This window comes from Chlorella variabilis (assembly GCF_000147415.1).
Source record: "Chlorella variabilis unplaced genomic scaffold CHLNCscaffold_5, whole genome shotgun sequence".
Lineage (NCBI taxonomy): Eukaryota > Viridiplantae > Chlorophyta > Trebouxiophyceae > Chlorellales > Chlorellaceae > Chlorella > Chlorella variabilis.
In genome coordinates, this window is record NW_005435083.1 from 221,029 (window position 1) to 221,841 (window position 813).

At 76.1% G+C, this 813-nt stretch overlaps 1 protein-coding gene across 1 annotated transcript in view; it reads left to right on the forward strand.

The window, feature by feature from the left end:
• Positions 1-813, forward strand: part of CHLNCDRAFT_142743 (hypothetical protein) — a gene marked incomplete at both ends in the record, with an annotated part of 4,502 nt that overhangs the window by 3,124 nt on the left and 565 nt on the right. Inside the window, 2 exons of the mRNA XM_005849404.1 lie at positions 246-345; positions 591-657. Coding sequence (XP_005849466.1) covers positions 246-345; positions 591-657 — 167 coding nt within the window. The remainder of the gene's footprint in view (positions 1-245; positions 346-590; positions 658-813) is intronic.

Here is an 813-nt window from a genome sequence, read left to right on the forward strand (position 1 = left end):
GCAGCAGACGGTGAGCGGGGCAGGGTCGGGCTGGGCTGGGTGGGGTGGGGCGGGGCTGGGTGGGGCGGTGGTCGGCTGGTCGGGCTGGGCGGGGCGGGGCTGGGGGAGCCAAGGCGCCGGGCTGGCCCTGCTGCGTGGGGCTGCTGTGTGGAGCCAGGGTGTGCCGCCCCGCTGCGCCCGCCCGGCCGCCCGCCCACCTGCCGCCGGCCCACCCCACCTGCTCACCCGCGCCGGCTGGAGCGCAGGCGGCGACCAGCATGCCGGCAGCGGCGTACTGGTGCCCGCGTCGTACGTTTGGTCTGAGACGCTGGTGCAGACGCTGCAGACGTTTGGCATACTGCTCAGGTTGGGGCCCGGGTGGTGTGTGTGTGGGGGGCGGGCATCCTCAATGTGTGTTGCCGGGGCGGGGAGGGGCTGCCGCTGCGCCGCCAGGCCTGCCGCCATTAGCTGCAGCGGTCGGCCGCGCGTGCCCGGCCCAGCGCGCGCCCGGCTGCCGTGTGTGTGCCACCCTGCGGCCGCCCTGCGTGTGCGCGCGTGTGTGCCACCCTGCCGACCGCCCTGTGCGTTTGTGTGTGCGTGCGCGCGTGCAGCGTGACCAAGATGGTGCTGTTTGCGCTCATCATCAACTCTGTGGGGTCGGTGAACAGCGTGCCGCAGGTGGGCGGGGTGGGGGTCGCGGCACGGGCGCGCGGGCATGCCTCGCTGCTCCCCTGCTGCTGCCGCCGCCGCTGGTCCGCCGCTCGGCCGTGCGGGGCGACGGCTCTGGTGCCCGCGCTTCCTCCTCCGCCGCCGGGCNGCCCTGGGCGGCCTCCT